The 21,590-nt window shown below is 41.3% G+C and overlaps 1 protein-coding gene across 1 annotated transcript in view; it reads left to right on the top strand.

Annotated features, from left to right (window-relative positions):
• Window positions 1-4,366: 4,366 nt before the first annotated feature.
• Window positions 4,367-21,590, top strand: part of ARHGEF26 (Rho guanine nucleotide exchange factor 26) — a 197,140-nt gene continuing 179,916 nt past the window's right edge. The window contains exons 1-3 of the mRNA XM_007943568.1: window positions 4,367-5,452; window positions 6,986-7,025; window positions 11,547-11,692. Coding sequence (XP_007941759.1) covers window positions 4,367-5,452; window positions 6,986-7,025; window positions 11,547-11,692 — 1,272 coding nt within the window. The remainder of the gene's footprint in view (window positions 5,453-6,985; window positions 7,026-11,546; window positions 11,693-21,590) is intronic.

Below are 21,590 nucleotides of genomic sequence, written 5' to 3'. Positions count from 1 at the left end.
AAAGTATATGTGAACTGCTGTATGAAAAGTGAATTTACTCTTTAAATCTTCACCCAAATCCTAATAAAAAAAAAAAAAAAAACAAAGAATAATCAACTTATTTCACTTATATTTCCCTTTTGTATATATGCACACTAATAAAAATACTTTGCCTAAGTAAGTCAAAAAAACACTTTCACTAAGTATAAAATAGGAATTAAGAACACATTATTGTAGTTTAACTGGTAGCTCCTTTTCTTTACTAAGGTGCTCTGGTGGTGTGATGGGTAGGGCATTTTGGCTGCTAACCAGAAGGTCTGTGGTTCAAACCCACCAGCTGCTCTTAGGGAGTAAGATAAGGCAATCTACTTCCATAAAGATTTACAGTCTTGGAAACCCAATGGGGGGTGGCTATGAGGTAGAATGGACTCGATGCCAGTGTTTTTTTTTCTTTCTTTCTTTCTTAGTATATACACTTTAAGATGTCTTAGATTTGAATAGATATGATAAATTGAAAGGCTTAAATAGACATTCCAAAACCAACCTCATAGTCAATTCTAACTCATCGTAACCTCCATTGGGTTTCCAAGGGTATAAATCTTTACAGAAGCAGACTGCCCCATCTTTCTTCCACAGAGCAGCTGGCGGGTTCTACCCAGTGACTTTTTTGTTAGCAGCCAAATGCCTTAACCACTGCACCACCAGAACTTCTTCAAATAGACACTGTTTTTGTTGTTGTGTGCCGTTGAGTCGGCACCGACTCATAGTGACCCCTCCTTGGGTTTCCAAGGCAGTATCACTACGAAAGTAAATTACCCCATCTTCTTTCCGAGGAGTGGCTGGTGGGTTAGAACCGCCAGCCTTCTGGTTAGCAGTCAAGTGCCTTAGGCATTATGCTACCAGAGCTCCTAAAATAGACACTAGGTCAGTGAATTTCCAGACTTCCTTTAGAGAAAGAACAGGCTTGGTATTTTGTTGTTGTTTTGGTGGTATTATAGCATTGCTTGGGAATGAGGTAGAGAGATCTTGTGATTTCTTTACAAACATAAGTTATACTTGTTTTCAGAACCCCAAACAAATTGAACAGAAGCCAAGTACTCTCTCATTATCATTTATAATTTCTTAATGTAAGACACAGACTGCATTTTTATTTATGTAAACACTTCATTTAGCATTAATTATTTTAAAAAATTAAATTTTGCACCCACTTTTCACTTACTGACACGGAGAGGTTCCAAAGACCAGGTCGTTATGCAAAAATCAGAGTTATGCAAAAATGGAGGATGACCACATCAGATCACAAAATGGAGGATGACTACATTATTACATAACTGCACAAATACATCATTATAGAACTTTCGAACCACTGAGAATCATGTCCCAGCCAAGGGGACAGATAACCTTAACCAACGCAGCCAGCGTTACCTTCGCATTGCATCTCAGTGTTACTGAGGTGTATGTCATTAATGTGCAAAATGGTTGGGTAGTAGATTTTTTTTACCGTCATCGTAAATGTGAAATGTTGAATAATGGGATAGTCAGCAAGTGAGGAGACGAGGTATATTCCTTGTAATACAAATATACTACATCTTAGTATAGAAACTGTTGCTGTTGTTGTTATGTGTGGTGGAGTCAGTCCCGACTCATAACAACCCCTCCTTGGTTTTCTGAGGTGGTATCACTACAAAAGTAGATTGCCCAACCATCTTTTCCAGGAGTGGCTGGTGGGTTTGAACTACCAGCCTTGTGGTTAGCAGTCAAGTGCCTTAGGCATTATGCTACCAGAGCTCCTATATTAAAAAGTGTGTATATATAAGTACTTAATCAGCCATATTTCTCCCCATTAAAATATCTGGTTAAAAAAAAATTATTTTGCCTAAGTTTTTTGTTATCTTTTTGTTTACAAAATTATCTTCGAATAAAGTAATATATATTCATTATATAGCACTTAGTAAGTACTGAAAAGTATACAGAAGCATGAAAAACATTATGCTTAAAATCACCACTCTTGACAGTCAGTTAATATTTTTGGCCAATACATTCAATGTATCTAAAGGAGGGAGCTCTGGTAGCATAGTGGCTAAAGCACTTGACTGCTAACCAGAAGGCTGGCGGTTCAAACCCACCAGCCACTCCTCGGAAGGAAGGTTGGGCAATCCTACTTCCGTAGTGATACTGCCTCGGAAACCCAAGGAGGGGTCGCTATGAGTCGGGCAGACTCGACGGCACATAACAACAACAACAACAACAAAGGAGAAACAAAGGGCATAACTTGCACACAATGGATGCTCACAGCATCCCTGCTGAAAGCATGAATGGCAAAAGAGTACCTGGAGAACAGTCCATATGTCTTGCTAATATAATTATACAGATCTTATGAGCTGGAAGGAGCTCCGGTGGTGCAGTGGTTAAAGCATATGGCTGCTAACCAAAAGGCTGGCAATTAGAACTCACTCACCAGCCACTCTGTGGAAGAAAGATGAGGCAGTCTGCTTCCATAAAGTTACAGCCTTGGGAACCCTGTGGAGCAGTTCTACTCTGTCCTATAGGGTAGTTATGAGTTGGAATTGACTCAATGGCAGTGGGTTTGGGTTTATATCATTTGTCTTCTCAACTTTTCCTTTTTCTTCTCACATAGCAGGAGATTGGCCAGGTCACAACCAATTTTCTACCATTTGGCAGCAGACACCTTAGAAGGGACAGACACTGTCCTCTGATTTATCATTCATTCACTCATTCAACAAATATTTAAGTGTCCACCATGTGCCTGGAATTCAGAGAAACACAACCCCTGTTCTCTTGCAGCTTAAAATCTAAAAATAACAGAACAGATAATAAACTTAACCACAGAAACAACAGATAAATAAATAAATAAATGATGGTTGTGAATTTGGTTAAGTGCAGAAAAAGGAAAGAACAGGTGGCTGGGAAAATAAATAGGGGAATCGTATATTAATTCAGGCAGGGTCAGAGAAGGCCTCCTTGATAGAGACATGTCAGAAGGTCAACTTGGAACAAAAGAGAAAATTCTGAGGCTGTAAAACTTGAAGTGTGTGTAGCCAAAGAACAGTGAGGGAGGAAAGAAGTAATGGGGGAAGAATAGGCCTACCTAGGAGGCCCTGCAGAACCTGGAGAGGATTTTGAATTTTATTCTATGTGTGGTAGGAAATATATATATATTTTTTTTTTGGTAATTCAAATTATATTTATTTTGAACATCCACAGTTCATTCTACATGGTACAAAATTACCAAACGAAAAGTCTCTTTTCCTAGCCACTCAGTTTCCCTACCAGGAACTGCGTAAATACACTGCGCATACAGGTAAATCGATATTATAAGGCATTTCAAGCAGGAACGTGAGCCATCAGATTTCTGTTTTAAGATCACCCGACACTGAGAGGCGAAGGGCTCTGAGTTTACAGCTATGAGGCCCTACTCACGCATTTCACTAACCCTACTCAGCCGCCCATTCTGGGTTTCAAAACCGCAGCTCCCCAGGGCCTAAGGCTTGGCAATTTGCGTTTCCGCAGGGCTTTCACGGGGTGATCTCAGCAGTGTACCAGCGGCTTCCACACCGCCGCGGCCACCAGCCCTCCCGCCTCCGGAGTCGAGTCTCTGCTGTCAGCTCCAGTGTACACATCTGTTTTAAAACTGAGGTGGGAGAGGATTTCAAGGCACGCTAGGGCAGAAAGGCCTTGGCTTCCAGCGGGTAGTAAAGGAGATCGGTCCGGGCGGGGCCAAGTGTGGGGCGGGGCCAAGTGTGGGGCGGGCCCAATGTTGGGGGCGGTGCGGGAGCGGTGGTTCGGCCGCGGCTCTTTCCAGGTCTCCAGCTGCTGTGTTTCTGTCACGGACCGGGCCACCCACGGGCAGTGGGCGCGCCTTGGCCCGGGAATCTGCAAACCCTCGAAGGTAAATCCGTGCTATAGCCAAGAAGCTAGATCTCGAGGGGATTAGCGACTGGGGCTGGCGGCTGGATGGCGGCGGAGGGGCGCGTCCCGCGGCAAGTTTCTTAGGAAAGCTGAACTTGTCCCAAGTATCTTGTGCATCAGCTTGCACCCGGCGAATTGGTGGCGGGCTCATTCTGTGCGTGTGGTCTTTGGGCGGTAGAAGGACTGGAGGTGATTGTATTAATCTGCTCCGTGGGCAGTCTAGATTTCTAACTGGGATCGCGCATCGCGGTGGACGCCCGTTTTTGGCCGGGAAAGGGAGGGTAAATGCCGCGCAGCTCTGCCCGAAACAGCAGCACGGGGTCCGCCAGGCTCGGATAGCGCGTCGCGTGTCTGTCTGCAAGGCATGACGGGTCCAGAGGCAATGTTCTATAACTTCTTTCCTCTAGGCAAAACTAGCGGGGTGCTTTCTCCCTGAGGCTGGCGCCCACGACCCGCTATGGACGGCGAGAGCGAAGTGGACTTTTCCAGCAAAAGCCTAACCCCTTTGTGGCGGAGGAGGTCGACCCCTCAGCCCCAACTGCTGGCCCGGAGCAAGCCGAGGCCCCAGTCGTACCAGAGCCCCAGCGGGCTGCTGATTACGGATTTCCCGGTGGAGGACAGAGGGACCCTTCCCGCGGCACAGACTCCTGCCCAGGTGCCCATAGTCTCGGACGTTAGTACGGTCCAGGAGAGCCCCTTGCTTCTGTGCGCCCATCGGAGGCCCGTGGTCAATGGGAGGACGGTCTCCCCGGAGTACAGGGCTGCTTCTCACAGGCTCCGACGGCCCAAGTCACCCCATGCCCCCAAACTGGTGTCGGGTGGCTCTCCGAAACTCCCAGTGAATGGCGTAGTGACCTCGACTGCGCTGCAGCCGCCGGTGCTGCGCCCCTCCCGAACTCCTAACGCGCCCGCCCCCTGCAGTGCCGAGGAGGACCCGACTGGGCTGAACGCCAGCCCCCTGCCCTCGCCTATTGCAAATGGGCTTGCCCCTAATAGCGACTCCTCTGGCTCCCGTTCGCAGTCCGGCCAGACGGCTCAGGACCCGGAGCGGGGATCCTCAAAACTTTCTCCTGCGCCCCAGAAAAGGGCTTCGGAACAAAAACTCCCTCTCCAAAGGCTGCCCTCACAGGAGAACGAGCTCCTGGAGAATCCTGCAGTGGTTTTGAGTACAAACAGCCCCGCTGCCCTCAAAGTGGGGAGGCAGCAGATCATTCCGAAGAGCCTGGCCTCCGAGATTAAAATAAGTAAATCCAACAGTCAGAATGTGGAGCCCCACAAGAGAATCCTCAAGGTGCGCAGCATGGTGGAGGGCCACGGAGCGCCACTTGGCCACGCAGGGGATGAGGCCGAGGCCGAAAACGACTTGGACAGCCCTGGGTCTCTGCGGAGAGGATTGAGGTCCACATCCTATCGCAGAGCTGTATTCAGTGGCATTGATTTTGACAGCCCTACCAGCTCGAAAAAGAAGAACAGAATGTCCCAGCCAGTTCTGAAAGCAGTGATAGAAGATAAAGAGAAGTTTTCTAGCCTGGGAAGGATAAAGGTAAGAGTGGAAAAGTAGGGGTGTTGCAAACTATATGCTAAGTCTAAAGTAAATGTAGTGGGGGTGGAGCACAGGAAACCAGAAGTTACTATCATCTTTTAAATCTGTTTATTTTATTATGGATACCTGTGCACATAAGTCTTTTGGCCGTCTGTTGCTGCCAGAGGCAGCCAGGGTTAATTCAGCTTTGTGGGGGAAGTGAAACTCGGGACAAGTGTTTCTATTTCATAAATAGAGGCACAATTTTTAGGAGCAAGAAGAGGAAACTTAGGGCACATTAAGTATTGGATGAATGAACCCTGAGCACTTTTAATACAGGTAACTGAAAAACACCCAGATCTGCACTCTCAATTGTGTTATCCAGTTGTTTAGTGCTTGATTCCATTACAGTCCATATAGGAAAATACTTACTCATGTTCTCATGTTTGAGCTCACTGATTATCTTCTGTTTTTAGTTTTTTTTTTTTTTTTTTTTTGAGTGGTGATAACACACGCGATGTCTTTCAGGTAAAGTGTGAATTTGAAAAACAATTGCCAAAATCACAAAGACACAAATACCCACCCACTACCATGGAGTTGGATCTGACTCATAAGGACCCCTCCTTGGGTTTTCTACACATTATTACTACAGAAGTAGATTGCCCAACCTTCCTTACGAGGAGTGGCTGGTGGGTTTGAACCACTAGGCTTCTGGTTAGCAGTCACAAGCCTTAGGCACTACACTACCAGAGCTCCCAAGACACAAATAGTTGGTTATATTTTCTTGTTGCTTGTTTTTCTCACCATACCTGTAGCTATATTTTTTTCCCCCATTTTCTGTCCATTTAGCCTTGAGTACATTTAGCAAATTAGTAGCTCAAAACTTGTGGTTAGGATGAACTGTGTGGTATTGCCTCATTGATTAAGCCCCAAGAGCTTCATGTACTGAAATACTGCTAAATGTTCCCAGGCTAGACATTTCTTTAAAAAGGGAAAAATAAGAGAGAGTTTTTGGATTGTGTGTTCTGCCTTCTGCAGAAACAAGACAGATCTAGGCAAATAAGGCAGACACTCATTCTGGCAGCCTCATTGTTTTTTGATTATTCAGAAAATTGGAACCAGTCTACAAATGTCACATATGTAATACACAGGCAAGCCTATTTTATTCTAGAGTCTTATGGTCTTAAAGAAAAGAAATTACATAACTTTGACGTGTTTTTTTCCAACTCTACAAGTATAGCAAGGTTCATTTTAACAGTGATGGTGAATCACAAGTCGTGAAATGAACTGAGCTGTTGGTCATTTGAGGATACTCAGGCTGTTGTTTTGACGGGGCTTGGGGGACATTGCACATTATATTTCAATTTTCAGTGAATTGTACTGATCATATGAGTGAATTGCCCCAGGGATCATCTGTAGTGTGCTTTTGGAAAGCTAATGAATGTAACAAACAACAAAAAAGTGCTTTTACTTTAAATAGCTGTGTTTTGTATTTGGCTCACTTACACATAGATTGCTTTGCTTTTTCCTTTTTTTGCTTTTCTTGTTTCTTAGAAAAAAATGCTGAAAGGACAAGGAACATTTGATGGGGAAGGTAAGCATTTGATTTCCAGACTTTTATTACTGTTTCAATGTGGAATATCAATTATAAATCGAAATCCAAGTGCAGAACAAAAACACTTAAAATGAGAGAAATGTTCAACTTCTTCCCATATTATGCAGTGCAGAGTTCTGTGCTAAGCTAAAATTCCTTCCTGCTGTACCAATAATGAACAAAATTAGTGGGATTCTTTACAAGCTGATAACACTTGTCATTAATTGTCCTAGGCTTTTAATTTTTTTTTCTTTCTCTGGCTCCCTTCCCGCTTTCCTCAAAAATATGGAGAAAGAGTAAGAGCAAGCTCTAGCTTTGTAATTAAAAGTTCTGAGATTTTGGCATTTAGGTCTTAGGTCATATTTATTTCTGATATTTTCTCCCTATATTTTGACATTTTGTTATCATTCCTGATTTCCTGTTTAATTATCGAGTTTCAAATTTGGGGAAATATATCTTTCCTGGGTGGCAGAACCATATTCCTAAGAATTTGTAACCCATACAATATTTTTGTTGATGATCTCAAAAACAAACAGCTTTAACCAGGTGTTCAAACCCTAATCAGATTAGTGGACTTTCTGTAAATAGATGGGATGTGTGTCAGCAAACTGGAAGAGCATGAAGTGACCAATCTCAACTGTAGCCTTGTAGGACTAGAGGATCTTGATGGCAGGGATGATAGTTATTTTCTGTCATGCTTTGGAATGCTAGGATTTTTCAACCTTTAAAGAATAACGAAGGAGGATATATCCTTCCCTGAGTAAATCTAATGAAAAACCATCCATGGCTACAAAATACATAAATAACCTTGAGTGATGACAAATGACTTCTCTATACAATTGTTACAAAAGTCAGTTTCTCATTGGAGCACTGTTAAGTAAGACAAGCTTATAAAATTTACTGTACCCAATCTTAGGAAATGGTTCCATATAGAGAGAAAACCCTGAAGCAGTATTTTCTCTGGTTGGGGCAAGTGTACCAATCTTCCTGATTTTATAAGTAAACAAACCAAAAGCTCTGAGAGGTTTGGTGACTTGTTTGCTGTCACACAGCTAGTAGCAGAGCCAGCACTGCATTCTCTTGTGCTTCTCGAAAAACAACTAGTTTGTCCGTTGCCGTCGAGTTGATTTCAACTCGTGGCCAATCCATATATGTCAGTCCAACCATGTTCCATAGAGTTTTCAGTAGCTGATTTTCTCTGCAGTAAATTGCCAGGCCTTTCTTCCTAGACAACTCTGAGTGGACTTAAACTGCCATTGTTTTGATTAGCAGCCAGTTACATTAACTGTTTGTATCATACAGGGACTCCACTCTATGAACTAAAATTAATAGAGCATTTCCCTAATATAATTTTTAGGGAGATATTTTGCATCCTCTAGAATTTGACATTGGTTCTGTGACTTTTGCTTCAAAGGCCTATAAAATTTGATTTTTTTTTTTTTTAAATCAGAGGACAGATCTTCATTATAAGTAGTTTTTTGTTGTCTCCTTTTATAAGGAACTGTTACTGTGCGTGCTCTTATTTTTTTTCTCAGATATGATAGTCTTAGAAATTCTTTTCCACATGTATGTACACAAGATACTCAGGATTATTATAGTTAATGACTAATGGTGATTAACTTGGGAAGCAGTGTGGTGAAGTGGTGAGAACTTGTGATTTTGGAACCAGGTAGACCTGGGTTACAGTCCCATCTTTACTCATGACTTGAATGACATTGAGCAAGTCCCTTGACCTCATTGATCCCTAGTTTCATCATGTGTAAAATGAGGTTTAATAATACTAATGTTCATATTGTTGTGAGAATTAATGACAAATTATACCATCAATGTTATTATGCATATACTATGTACCAACCAATAAATACTTTAAAAAGTACTGTAGAATCTACTATTATCGAGTTGAGTCCAACTCATAGTGACCCTATAGGACAAAGTAGAACTACCCCTAAGGTGCTTCCAAGGCTGTAATCTTTATGGAAGCAGACTGCTACATTTTTCTCCCATAGAGCTGCTAGTGGGTTTAAACTGCCAAACTTGGTTAGCAGTCAAGCTCTTTAACTGCTGTACCTCCAGCTCTTCTTTGGGAACTATAGGAGTAGGGGAAACCCAGTTTTTACCTTCCTAAGCTGTTTTACATATGCAGAACAACCAGAAAAGAATAAACTCTTGCATAGACTCCAGTGTTACACTAGTCATTCTTGCATACAGAACGTGCTGTAGGAAATCAGAGAGGAGGCAGATGTTTACTTGCTCCAAAAAACAGGAAAGACATCTCAAATGGAACAAGTCTGTCCCCTCTCCACTCCCCCTGAAAAGCAGTTGCTGTCTAGTTGATTCTGACACATGGCAACTTACGTGTGTCAGAGTAGAATTGTACTCCATAGTTTTCAACGGCTGATTTTTCAGAAGTAGATCACCAGGCCTTTCTTTCGAGTTACCTCTGGGTTGATTTGAACCTCCAGCCTTTGGGTTAGGAGATGATCTATTATTTATTTGCACTACCTGGGAACTCCTAAACCTGAATCTCTTCTGATGTTTTCATGTCCTACTTTCCAGTTTTGGGACCTGAAGATCTAGAAAACATTTTTAATACCTCCCTCTTTCAAGTCCCTACATCCAGTCTCTCACCAAGTTCTGTCTAAATGGCATACTCCGAGGTATGTCGTCTTTCATTGATCGACCCATTAGCATCCTAATTTTTTTCCCAGGTAGACCAGTGTTTGCCTTTTCCTGGTTAATCAAGTCTTTCCTTTCAGTGGATTCCCATTTTGTTCAGGATAAAATACAGTCTTCCCAGTGTAAAGAAAGCACTTTGTGCTCAAGATAAAATCCTGTTCTTTAACATGACTGAGGAAGCCCTGCTTGATTTGGACTGTCTGACTTAGATCTCTGAGCTCATCTTGTACACTTTATGCACTAGACACCTCAATTCCAGCCACACTAACCTTAGTTCACTGAAGGTATTAAGTTTCCTCCTGCTTCAGGGCTTTTGCATGTGCTCTTTCCTTTAGCTCTGCAGTTTTTCAGCTCACAGATTTTAGATTTTTCCACCTTGACATAGTTTCAACTCCCAGGCTCGAACACACTTTGCTGACAGTCTGTTCTTAGAGCACTCCGTATAAACATTGTTAAATTTACATTGGTGTAATATCATTTTGTCCTCACAACCCAGTCATGACTTGCCATTTCATTTGGAGTAAAAACCTAAGTCCTTTCAGTGGTGTGGAGCCAAGGCCTTACATGATCAGCCCTGTACCCACCTACCATCTATCCCACCATTTTCCCTCTTACTTCCCCTACTCCAGCCACCCAGGCCTCTTTACTCTCCTTGTACAGACAGACATATCAAACACTCCTTTGCCCTTACATTTTTTCCGATGGGATGCTCTTTCCCCTGCTGTACAGGTGCTTCACTTTTTCGCCTTTTTAGGTCTGTGCTTAAATGGAACCTTGGGGGGGTCTTCCTAGACTACCTTATTTAAAATCTACCACCCTCTCAGCATTCCCTACCCCCTTTCCCATTGGGTTTCATAGATTACAGCCTAAAAAACCTTGTGGGCAGTTCTAGTCTGTCCTATAGGGTGACTATGAGTCGGAATCCACTTGATGGCACCTAGTAACAACACCCATGAAGGATAGGCAGGCTTACTAAATCACTGTTTTTAGGTTAAAACTGAATCCAAAAGGTCCATCTTCACACATTTATCTTTTAAACAAGTTTTATCAAATAATACATAATCAGAATCTACTTGGCAGCAACACTTTGGATTTTTGGGTTTTTTGCACTATGTGCCAAAGGCTGAATGTAAAATGAAAAACGTATGATACCTCTTGTGCCCTCGTGACCTGACACTCTAATGAGAAAAAAAAAAATTCACTTATTCGTTTACTCATTCAGCTGATAGTTAGAGAAGCCTAGTAGGTGACAATGACTGCTGGGCACTAGAAATAATGGTTCCTCCGTGGTTAAAGCACTTGACTGCTAACCAAAAGATTGCTAGTTCGAACCCACCACCATTCTGTGGGAGAAAGATGTGGCAGTCTCTTTCCATAAAGATTCACAGCCTTGAAAACCTTGTGGGGAGTTCTGCTCTGTCCTATAGGGCTGCTATGAGTTAGAATCGACTGGATGGTATTGGGTTTTAATCTTTACAGGAGCAGATCACCAGGTCTTTTCTCTCGTGTGACCACTTGTAGATTCGAATCTTTCTTTTAGTAGCTGAGCACTTATGCGGTTGTATCACCACTGCATGGACAGAAATATAGAAACTGCTTCAGTTGACATTTACATACATGAAATGTATGTACCCCTTTCCTCCTTCTGCAGATTAGTTAGAGACAGAGTTGTGTGAGTGAGAAAATCACTTTTCTGTAATTACTCTTCAGTGACAAGATCCGTTTGTCTCTCTGTTGTTTATCAAACTTTAGAACAAACATTGTAGAAATATGAATGCTTGTTTAGAACAAGTAGCACGATGATTGGAAGCCATTAGTGACATGTAGGGATTGTTTTTATTGCAGAAAATGCAGTGCTGTATCAGAACTACAAAGAAAAGGCTCTTGACATTGACTCTGATGAAGAGTTGGAACCCAAAGAACAAAAGTCAGATGAAAAAATTGTGATTCACCATAAGCCACTGAGATCCACATGGAGTCAGCTCTCTGCAGTGAGTGCTTAACCTTTTTCTTGTCTCTCTGGGAGGAAAAACCCAAGTTGTGGAAATTATGCATTGATGTGGTTTTTATTTTTTCTGACAATTCTGTAATCCTAAAGTGGAAGACCCTTCTTTTTAGATTATGCAATGTTTCTTGAAAATCTGCCAATACTAATGAGAACTTGAACTTTGATACTTATGACCAGGAAAATTAAGTTTCAATGAAATAAATTGCCGTGAGACTAATGTACCATGGACTCTAGAAACTATTCCCACTTGGTATCCTTTTTGGCTTTTATTCTCTTCATATAGTATATATATATTAGTAATTTAATATATCCTGAACTTTTCATCATAATCATGGGGTGTGTAAACCCACCAGCCACTCCTTGGAAGGAAGACTGGGAATCTACTTCTGTAGAGATACCTCCTCAGAAACCCAAGGAGGGGTCACTATGAGTCACAGCTGACTCGACAGCAGTGACTTTGGTTTCAGATACATGTGTGTGTGCACAACAAGGAAATTATGAAAGTTTTTCCTTGGCAATTTCATTTGATATAGACACATTTGCATTTTCTTGACATTGATTAATGAATAGCATTCTGTTCCATTTCTGTCTGTGCATCTTGTGTGTGTGTGTGTGTGTGTGTGTGTATCACACTGTGATGCTTAGTTTACTTTACAGGAATTTGGGCACAGTATTTGCAGGCAGCTGATACATTTGCAAGTAGAAAGGAATTCCTGTAGTTTGTATGTGCACTGCACTGGATGGTGGTAGCATTGCATCAAAAGCAAGCCAGTACACCTTGTTGAGTCCTTAAGTAATATGGGAACAGAGGCGATTCCCTGCTAAGCCTCAATGAGCTTTGTTCACAGTCAGGAATCCCATATATTTAGGGAATCATTAGTGTAAGAAAAGGGTTTATGTGTGTGGGAGCTACATAACCTGGACATGGATATGTGTGTATGTTAATGGTGGGGAGAGAAGACTTCTGGTTTAGGCTTTGCCTTCCCCTCTTCCACCTTGTACTGGTACTGAAAATTTCAGAAACTAAGGCTTTTCTCCCATTCTCCCCACCCCCTCTAATTTTGTCCTAAGGAAATACTTTGTTCGTTTTCAGTGCCTCTGATGTGGGCTGCCCTTCATATTAGGCCTCAAACTAAAATGTCTCAGAGGGCAGAGCAGGTCATGTGAAAAGTGATCTAGTGAGTGTGGGTTGCTAGGGAGTGGTGGGGACTGTGGTGAACAGGCCTTATAGAAATTAAGCAGCTGCCACTAAGCTCAAGCCAGGTAAATACAAGGGCCTGATGTTGCCAGGACTTTTGATATTGAAAGAAGAAAATTTAGACATCCAGACTTTTATGAGAATTATCCTCATTCAAATTTTTAAAAAATGTTGTATGAGCCCAACAATATATCTGTTGGCCAGACGTGGCCCAGAGGCTGCAGTCTGCAACTTCTTCTCTGTGGTATTTTTATAATTTTTCCGTTGGTGTGGTAATGATTCTATCCAAAAAGCAGGAGAATGTGTACCCTGGTATACTGATCTAATGGTCTCATCATTTGTATATACCAAAGCAGATTGTTGAAAAAAATGGTGTTGAGGCCTATAGAGGCTGTGTAGCTACTAAAAGGCTATCAATCACTTGTTGGTGTGGACCACATGATAGATGATCTCAGAGAAAGTGGCTGTAGATTTTCTCAATTCTCTCTGTATGGCGGCAGCTGCATTGGTTAGCAGAGGCCCAAGTTCTGCTGTTGATCTTTGAACACTGTTCAGCAATGTGAACTGCAAGTGTCACTTATACTCTGATCCAACTTAGCTTTAGCACTAAAAATCAGACTGCCTGGAGTTTGGCTTCCTTTGAGCTTAACAGATGCACATGCAATTAAAATAACAGTGCATATCCTTCAGTAAAACTTCAAATATGGACATGCGTTTTATTTGGCAAAGGATAAATAAATGTACAGTGTGCCTTTGTTAAACTAGATTGATATCAAAGGACTATCTTACAATAAAATGTAAAACAATAAAATGGGTTCTAACTTTAGTTTGTGTTATCTTGGAATTGAGTGTTCCTGGGAAGCTTATGTGTATTTATTGTGTTGCTTGCCAACTACATTTAATCAAACCAGCATGATTGGACTTTGCTGCTTAGTATTGTATACCAGCCTCCATTTTCTCTGTCCATTTTGTGTCTTCTTTTCAATTTTTAGATTACTGCTTGAATGCTTTTTATTATAAAGCACTTCAAGCATGCAGAAAAAATAACGTGTGTATGTATGTGTAATAGATTTTTATGTACCATTGTACAGGTTGAACAGATGTTTACATTTTAACATGCTTACTTCCAGCCTGCGTTGTTTTAGACAGATACAGCTCAACTAGACCCTCTTCCCTAGTTCTTTTTTCCTCCCTCCCTCCCCAGAGGTGATCACCATCCTGAAATTCTCATCTGTCATTTCTCTGTAGGTTTTTCTCCACCCAAAAGATACAGCCAACTCTGGCTTTTAGGAAAGTAGACATTTTAATGGCAAAAACAGCTCTTAACTTTGTAGAAGCCTAGCAGTCAGAAGGAGCCCTGGTGGTGTAGTGCCTAAGGCATTTGACTGCTAACCAGAAGTTTGGCAGTTTAAACCCACAAGCTATTCCGGAAGGAAGACTGGGCAGTCTACATCCATAAAGATTTACCGCCTTGGAAACCCAAAGGGAGTCTCTATGCATAGGAACTGACTCGATGGCAGTGAGTTACTTAGTGCAGTTAGTAATACCTAAGTTGCCCTTAGGACCCAAAGAGAGCAAGCTTCATGAATTAGGAATAAGGCAGGAAATTTCTTTCTTCCTTTTTTTCATTTCTGTTTAGTTCCACTTTTTTTTTTTTTTTTTTTAAATCGGGATTTGGGTAAAAGTTTATAGAGCAAATTCACTTTCCCCACAGCAGGTCACATATACTTTGTCTCATGACATTTACTACAATTTACCACAATGCAACAGCTCTCTTTCCACTTCTTTTCCATAGTTACCTCTTCCCTGTGCCCTTCCTCCATGCACTCTTGGCCCTTGAGCTGTCTCCCTGTGCCTAAACAGCCCTTCTTTCTCCCATGATTGTTCTCTCCAAGGAGTGTATCTACCTCAGGTAAATGTTCAACTCATATGCCTATGCCTGTCTTTATTTGGCTGGAAGCCACAGGTGTGTTTTCAATTCCAGACCTGAAGGGCAGCTAGGGGCCATAGTCTCTGTGGTTCCACCAGGCTCTATCAGACCAGCAAACCTAGTCCCTCTTTCTTTTTTTTTCCCCAAATGATTTTGAGTTTTGTTCCGCATTAATCTCCCTCTCTATCCAGCATCTCCTACATAGATACCCCTCTGAGCAGTTGACAGTGGTAGCCAGGCACTATCTAGTTCTTCTGGTCTCATAGTTACATAGGCTGCAGATTGCAGGGTGTACCAGTTGTTGGGACTAATTGTTTCCATGCATCTTTGCTTTTCTTCATTTGCTCTGGACGAGGAACGAACCATCGTTGCATCTAGATGGCTGCTTGCAATCTACTGCCCTGAGCCTTTCTTTTAGAGAGACTGCAGTATTTACACTAGCTCCCAGAACACTTCTGCTTTTTATATATTTTTTGCATCATTCTTCCATGCTTGACTTTTAACACATCAAATTTTAATACACCTAATCTTGCATATATTGCTTTATTAATACAAACTCTTCTTGGAGTAAGCCCTTGAACCCAGAAAAAGATTAAGACAAGGGATTTTTCTGGCAATAGGTTAGGTCTAAATTTGGCACATGCCTTGACTTTCTACTTAGGAGGGGGGTGTGTGGGTGGGGGCATGTGTGCACTAGCCACTTGTTGATTGTTTTAGTTTTTAAATCTCTTATCTTTGTTTCAAACACCTACCTGGCTTCTGTAGTGGTTAAATGTTTCTTATCAGTTGACTATAAGAACTATTCAATATGCTGAAGTTTCTTTTGAAGTCCAGTAATTGGAAGTAATTTATGGTTGTTGCATAAGGTCTTTAAGTCTTCAGTCTGTAGTGTAATTTGTCTTCATGTTTTTTTGGTTTTTTTTTATGCATCTTCATGTGATATGTCTCCTCTGGTTTCATTCAGCAGAGCTACTAGGGCAGTGTTCAGTCATAAAGGTGAGTGGTGCTTCCCCGTTGGGGCTGGTTCAGCTGTAGTGTTGTGGTCATCTAGGACTGAGGGAGACAGGGATTTGATTGTGCCTAAATAGAGTAATGAATGTTTAGGCTGCCACCAACTTCTTTAGTAGGATTAAAGTGAAATGTTTATGTATTTAGCAGTGATAACTCTGCCATGCCAACAGATTTTCCATTTGGAGGTGGGTGGTCTGTCCTAGTCCGGACACCATAATTTCATAAAATGGTAACAGGATTACTTTTCTTTCACTTGATTGTCAATGCACATAGATCTGTTCTATGTTGGAAATACAGGATCCCAAGGGAGCTCTGGGGTCTGGTGCCTAAGGCATTTGACTGCTAACCAGAGGGCTGGCAGTTCAAACCCACCAGCCAATTGTCAGATGGAAGATTGGGCGATCTACTACTTCTGTAGAGATGCTGCCTTGGAAACGCAAGGAGGGGTTGCTATGAGTCGAATCAACTCTAAGAACGCAAGGAGGGGTTGCTATGAATCGAATCGACTCTAACAGTGAGTTTTTTTTTTTTTTTTTTGTAGAGGGGAATATAATTTGGAAATATAACTGTGTGCTGCTCTTCAGGCCTTGGAGATCACCAGTATGCTTAGAAATCATTTAAATGATCGTGGTTCTCAGTTTTGAATGGGTCATATGTGGACGGGATTTGAGGTTTTGAATTTAGAATGTAATTTTGAACTCAAAATCATTTCAACTGGAAATGTGCCCAGAAACGAGAAACAACCAAACACAGGTGATTGGCCTAGTGACTCACCTAAGCCAACAGTTCTTGGATCTCTGGGAAAAGCTTGTGGGTTTGAAGAAAAATATTGATAGTCTTATTAGTCTGGGAGAGAATATTAAGTACTTGTGACAGTTTGTACCAGGTGTGTAGCCAGCTGTGTCCTGGTTAGCAGTCAAATGCCTTAGGTACTATGCCACCTCACTATATCCAAAGTGAGTTTCAGGTCTCTCCTAAGGTTCATTCGTTAATGGAGTCCCACAAGTATTTACAGTCTCCTCTTTTAGATCTTGTCTGGAGTCATTTTTACTTGTGTCATAATGCACCCCACACCCTACTCCCACCCCCAGATCATAGAAAAATGACTGTGGTGAAACCAGTGTTTGTTTTGCTAAGCTTAGTGACAGCACCAAAGCCACACTTGCCAGCCGTGCCCTGACCCCATTTATCTGCCAGGGGGTGTGTTTGTGTAATTTCTATTACCTTGACATGCCAGCTACTTTTGAAAAGGTTTTCAGGCTTCAGAGGCAGAAACTGAAGCATGCTGGCATGTGTTTCACTTGAATTCAGCACCTAATATAGTCATCCTCTTCTGTATTCTTATTTTGTGGCTGTTGAAAACAGGCTTTATCAGTAATCTTAAATTATTTTGAGTATTTTTTTAGTTTGTTCAGAGATTTTTGTCAAGGCCTGCTTTCTATATTTTCATCAAACTATTTCTTCACCTATGCTTAGTGTTGCAAAAGGGGTGGTGTGAGATCTAAAAAGAGGACCTGTTCTTTTGTGTTCTGGTCTCAGCTGCAAGATATACATAGTTTACCTTTGAATGACTTTCAGGACTTTGTGTAATAGAAAGAAAAGACTAGGAAAATGGGAATTTTATTATAAATAAAATTTCATTCAGTTGAAAATGTAACAGACACTAGAGTTTTAGCAATTTGATCTGATGTGACTTGTTCTTTTGAGAGTTTGCACTGTGTTTATTGTGAAAGACATACTGTTTTCTGCTAAAAATCAGAGCTCAGCTGTAATATACCCAAATATTACTCGGTTTGCAGAAATGCTTAATGTGGTTAGAGTTCATAGAAAACTTTCATTCTTTTCCCTTAAATTATTATACTTGTCCCGATTAATTTTCTGTTATTCGGGGACTTGTTTAAAATAGTAATCTATTCAGTAACATAATTTTTTGTTTGTGTTTTTGCAACACAGCAATCTCGTTATTTTTTACTTAAAAAAACAAAACAAAACAAAACAACCAGAGTCTCTGCGGTTGAGTCAGACCCGACTCATAGCGACCCCTCCTTGGGTTTCTGAGGCAGTATCACTGTGGAAGTAGATTGCCCAACCTTCCTTCCGAGGAGTGGCTGGTAGGTTTGAACCACCAGCCTCCTGGTTAGCAGTCAAATGCCTTAGGCATTACACCACCTCACTAGCTCTACCTTTTGTGTTTAAACAATAGAAAAAAATGTCATTTTTCATGCTTGCTTTACATTTAGCATTCATAGTGTAAAGAAATAACCAGGGCTTCAGGCACAAAGCACTCCACACATTTAAGTTGGACAGTGGCACTCCTAGAACATTGTGTCTTTATAAACAAAAATAGAGGCCCAGTTGCCTAGACTTAAGACCCTAAGCAGAGCTCCTATTCTAGCTAAGAGTTCTAGTGTTGGGGCTGCTTAGCTTGAGCCTGGGACCTGGCTCCGTACGATCCCGGATTTTCAATATAATTAGATTATGGTATTCTCGTAACATTTTTTTGAAAATTAATTTGGATTTATATAAGCAATAAATAACATGCTCTCCATGTTATGGAAAGGAATTCAAGGATTTAGATAAGACTAAAGTCTCTTGATCGTACCCGCAATCCCAGTCTCGTTCCCTTTCTCCATAAGTCACACTGTCTTCAATTTGGTAATGTTCTTCTCAGAATTCACTTATAAACATTTTAGGAAAAAAATATAGCTTTCATTCATTTACATAAATAGTATACTGCATAGATTTTAGCAACTTGTTTTTTTTTTTCCTGAACATTATGTCTTGTAAACCATTTCATAATGATACATGCTGATCTACAGCATTCTTTCTAACTGCCAGAATATTCCATAGGATGGGTATGCATTTAGCCTTCTTTCTCTGGGGGTCGGGGTTGTTCATGTTTTGAGAATCTAATAAAAGCTATGAGCCGTGAACCCTGTCAAGAAAAATGTATACATAAATACGTGTAAATATTTGTGTACATATTTTGTTTTTTTTCACTTTCACCTTTCGAGTATTTTTTTTTCCCTGACTTTATCTCCAGATACTGGGAGACCTTACCACAATTTTATGTATTGATTATGTTGTTTCGATGGCATTTGAAAGTTTTTCTTTTTCTGCATTATAGCAGCGTTACAACTTTATGTAACTCCTTTTGAAAAATGTATGTAGATTGAGAAAAAATTACTGTGGTTGGACATGAGTCTCTATAAGTTGGAGTCCACTCCATAGCAGCGAATTTGATTTTGGGTTTGAATTAGAGATAGACCACTGTTTATGTTATGATTTTCCTAAGAGAACAATGAGATGTGAAAATATGGGTGTGTGAGCACCATACCCTCTAGGGGAGGCAGGGATAAGAAGAGACAGGTGCTTCCAGAAAGTAGGAGTTGAGGATTACAGTTAATTTTGATTCTCATACTACAAAAAGAGGTGTTTCAACCACAAACCTAGAGCCGGGGCACAGACAAAGGGGGTCTTATTATTTCATTGAGTAGAAAATTGATGAGAGACATTGATGAATGATTCCTTTATTCATCCGGTCTTTGTGAAGGGCCTACTCTATCCTATGGCCTGTGCTAGGTACTGGAGTTACAGAAAAAACAGACTCCACCTGCTTTTGTCTTGATAGATACCCTGAATGGAGAGACAGGCATCAACTAATCCCATAAATAAATGCAGAATTACAACTGTGATAATGCTGGGAGGGATGTGTTCATGCTGCTGTGAGATCATAGGAAGGGTATTTGTCTGGGCGTGAGGGCTGTCAATCAAGGGAAGGTGTCAAAGGAAGTGACAAGAGTGACCATCTGAAGAGTGTTAAGAGGTGTCCTGGCAAAGGTAGGGGTTGGGACTGGGTAGATGCATTGCAGGCGGAGAAAAAGGCTTGTGTAGGGGCTATTTAGGAAATGGTGGGGGTGGGTAACAGGAGCTGAAATAAGACCAGTGTTACTGGAGCCAAGAGAGCAGGTTTTGGGGCAAGGTGAGACTGGTGAGGTGGGCGGGAAGAGACCTTGTCAGGGCATGTTGGCCTTTATCCCAAAAACAAGGGGATATCTTTGAAGAATTGTAAGCAGGAAAGTGGCATGATCCAGTCTATTTCTTTAAAAGAGCACTGGCTGCATTCCACATACTGGATTGGAAGGAAAACTGGTTAGTGATTCACACTCTCCTCCTTGAAACATTTCTTCACGTGGCTCCCAGGACACTAACATACTCCTGATTTTTCTCCTCCCCAGCTGGTGGTCCCTTCTTGATCTGTTCTATGGGTTTTTTCTCATTCCTCCGATCTCTAAATGTTGGAGGATTCCTGGACTCAGTCCTTGGCCCCTCACTAACTTGATCTCATCCAGTATAATGACTTTAATACATCTTATACTTGATAACTTCCAAGTATCTTTCTCTAGACTGGACCTTTCCCTAGTCTTTAGACAAGGATCCAACTGCTTACCTGCTGACCTAATCAGCGTCTCAAAGTTAACATATCCAAAAGTATATTTCTGATCATTCCCTTCTTCCCCATCCATACATGCTTTGCTCACCGTGTTCTTTTTCACCATACAAAAACATGCAGCTTTTTCAATTGCTGAACTCAGAAACTTTGGAGCCATTTCTTGCTCCTCTCTCACTTCGAATTTGTTGTAAATCCTGTTGTTTTAACTTAAGAATAGATTTACTCTGCTGCTGCATGTTGTTAGGTGTCGTCCAGTCACCTCCAACTCTTAGCGACCCTGTGCAAAACAGAATGAACACTACTTAGTCCTGAGCCATCCTCACAGCCATTTCTATATTTGAGCCTATTGTTGCAGCCACTGTGTTTATCTCTCTTGTGAAGGGTCTTCCTCTTTTTCATTGACCATACTTTTGCCAAGCATAATGTCCTTCCTTAGGGACTGGTCCTTCCTGGTAACATGCCCAAAGTACATGAGATGGCATCTCACTATACTTGATTCTAAAGAGCATTCTGACTTTATTTAGTCTACGACATATTTTTTTGTTCTTCTGGCAGTCTATGATACATTCAATTTTCTTTGCCAATGCCATAATTCAGATGCATCAGTTCTTCTTCCTTCTTACTTATTCATGCATCTGCTTTCATATGCGTAAGAAACAATTGAAAACACCAGGGTTTTGGTCAGTTGTATCTTAGTCCTCAGAATGACAGCTTTGCTTTTTAATACCTTAAAGAAGTCATTTGCTGCAGATTTGCCCAATATAATACATTGTTTGATTTTTTTTTTTTAATTGTGATTATTTACACAGTGTGAAGATTTACAGAGCAAATTCACTTTCCATACAGCAGTTCACATATACTTTGTCTCATGTCATTGAGCACAGTTTACCACAATGTAACACCTCCCCTCCCACTTCCTCCCCATAGTTACCTCTTCCCAGTGTCCATCACTCCATACACTCCTGCCCCCTGACCTGTCTCCCAGTGCATAAGCAGCCCTTCTATCCCATGATTGTTCTCTCCAAGGAGTGTATCTATTTCAAGTAAATGTTGAACTCATATACCTGTATTTTGTTTGGCTGGAAACCACAGGTATGGGTTCAATTCCAGACCTGAAGGGCAGCTGGGGACCATAGTCTCAGTGGTTCCACCAGACTCTATTGGACCAGCAAACCTGGTCCCCCCCGCCACCACCACTTTTTTTTTTTCCTCCAAATAATTTTGAATTTTGTTCCAAAATGTTCTCCCTCTCTATCCAGGATCTCCTACATAGATCCCCTTCCAAGTGG

Source organism: Orycteropus afer, unplaced genomic scaffold, assembly GCF_000298275.1.
Source record: "Orycteropus afer afer isolate SDZICR_OR568_19922 unplaced genomic scaffold, OryAfe1.0 scaffold00109, whole genome shotgun sequence".
Lineage (NCBI taxonomy): Eukaryota > Metazoa > Chordata > Mammalia > Tubulidentata > Orycteropodidae > Orycteropus > Orycteropus afer.
This window is presented reverse-complemented; position numbering and strand designations above follow the sequence as displayed.